We start from the raw sequence: 2,349 nt of genomic DNA on the forward strand, positions 1-2,349 counted from the left end.
CTGTCTCCCAGTATGGCCTTCCTCCATATCCACCACCCTCACACAATGGCTTCGCAGACAGAAGCTACTCTTTAGCCTTCAGGACCAAAGGGATGGAGATGCTAGGATTTGCTAAAATGATGCCATTAGAAGGCCTAAGGGTCACGTTTGCCGCATTGTTTCTATGGAAATGGAGGTACATTTATCTAGTTCTTTGAACATCAGTAGAGTCACCTATGAAATGTGGGAAGGGCAAATTAGTCGAATTAGAATTAGTGCTCAATCCATGCACAGCTTATATGAGTGGGTCCCCAGCACACCACAGACGCTGCTATAGCGTCATCCACATCTCTCCTAACACCTGCGTATGTGGCTAAGGCATTTCAAAGTGCAGTGTTGTCAAAGGCAGCTTGCCTCTGGATGGGGGTTAAACAAGTACAAAGAGCATCCTTCCAAAACTAAAGTAATGAAATAAATCAAGGAAATACACAATTAATAGTGTTCGTGAAACTAGAGGACAGTGGGACTGGTCTATCTCATGATCCATTTTCAGCACCTTATGAATTGAACTAAGGTTTTCTGCAGTCTATTTAGCTTTGTTTTCAATTGCTGGCACTAAGCAATGGCTAAGTTAGCCCTCTTGTAATGAGCTACACCCCCAACTTCAGGTTCATAGTTTCTCAGGCCCGCATTTACAGAAAAGATCCTTGTGTTTTACACATATTTGGCAAGATAATAGTGCTACAGGAAAAGTAAGTTAAAGAGAGAGGAAAACTATTAAAGTGGATGTTTAATTAACCAGATCTCCTCTGCCACAATTAACAAATAAGGACTGATTAACAAGAGGTAGTGGAGGGAGAGGAGGATGGGAAGGAGCAAGAGTAGTCGGAGAGGTAGAGGAAGAGCAGAGGAGGAGGGGGAAGGAGAAGAGGAAGAAGAGGAATGAAGGGATGGAGAGATGGCTCAGTGGTTAAGAGGGCTCTGGCAGGGGACTTGAGCTGGGTTCCCTGCACCCACTTCAGACAGTTCACAACCACTGGAATCCACTCTTGCCAAGGGTCTGATGTTCTTCTCTGGACCCTATGGACCCCTGCACTCACAAGTGAAAATCCCCCACCCCCTCACACAAGAACAGATATTTTTTAACAATGGAAACTAAACTTTATATTTTACAGAACACACCACACAATGGGATCCAGTAAAGATGGATACCTGTAAAGATGAAGCCAGCTGCTGAGAGCACACGTGGCGATGTCCCATGGGCATAGAACGGCCAGTTCTCAAAGGACTCCAGTCTGGCCTCCTCTTCTTGGTACCTTGCTTTGCTGCCCCTCAGCTTCTCTGGACTCTTCACCCTTATGTCATACTTGCCAATGTTCCCAACATCTTTGCCCAAAAGGAACGCGCAATCCGGATGCCATCTCTTGTGGCTTTCTATGGGAAGATTCCTTAGTCTGGTGCAAAAGAGGATTAAGCTACAGCAGAAGCACTGAACCCCAAGTTTCACCCCGGTATAGTAAAACCCAGCAGCTGCCATCTCCTGTGGCGTCCATGATCTGAATGTGTCATAGGTCACGAAAGTCTTTAATCGTTTGGCTTCACTGCGCATCTGTGGGTTAAAACCTTTCTTCATTTTCATTCGTAATGTATGGTCTTTTTCTTCTTGTCTTTTTAAGACCCGGTGTGCATCCACACCCAGAAGAGCAGATAACTGGGAGACAAAATCATCATCGAATTCAGAAATCCTCTCCTCAGAGGCTTCTGCCTGGGTGGCCATTTCTAATGGAGAAAGGAAAGCAGATGATTGGTGCCTGTGACATTTTTATTATAAAGTGTGTGTCTCAGGGCTAGAGAGACAGCTCAGTGGTAGAGCAGCTTGCCACAAGCCTGATGACTTCAGCTGGTTCCCCGCAATCCCCAAGGTAAGTAGGAGACAAGTGACTCTTATAAGCAGACCTATGCAAAGACCAAAGTAGGCTTGAGGCAATGAATCCACCTTGGGCTGGAGTGGGTCTGAGCCAACAAATTCCATAAGAGTGGGACTTAACCAGCTACCTAGGCTGGAGTGCGCATGAGAAAGCAAGCTCCGTGGGAGTGGAGTGGATCCAGTCCAGGGACATTTGTGGACCAGGACTGAGCCAGCGACCTGGGCCAGAGCAGACCTGAGACAGCAAACTCCACAGGAACAGCTACATGGAACAACCGCTGAGTGAGTGACCCAGAGCCAGAGACGGCTGAAAGTTCAGAATTAAATCTGGGACTTTCAAGGTAGTAGACCTAAGCCAGGACCCCTATGGGTCTGGGTGTGAGTCTAGGACCTCAGAGGAACTAGGCCTGAGCCAGGACCTCTGCTGGTCTGGGCATGAATCT

At 47.0% G+C, this 2,349-nt stretch overlaps 1 protein-coding gene across 1 annotated transcript in view; it reads right to left on the reverse strand.

The window, feature by feature from the left end:
• The window catches only part of LOC101980065 (baculoviral IAP repeat-containing protein 1a-like), a 32,303-nt gene extending 30,547 nt beyond the window's left edge, over positions 1 to 1,756 (reverse strand). The window contains 1 exon segment of the mRNA XM_013349641.2: positions 1,192 to 1,756. Coding sequence (XP_013205095.1) covers positions 1,192 to 1,756 — 565 coding nt within the window.
• Between the last annotated feature and the right edge of the window lie 593 nt (positions 1,757 to 2,349).

Source organism: Microtus ochrogaster, chromosome 19 (assembly GCF_000317375.1).
Source record: "Microtus ochrogaster isolate Prairie Vole_2 chromosome 19, MicOch1.0, whole genome shotgun sequence".
NCBI lineage: Eukaryota > Metazoa > Chordata > Mammalia > Rodentia > Cricetidae > Microtus > Microtus ochrogaster.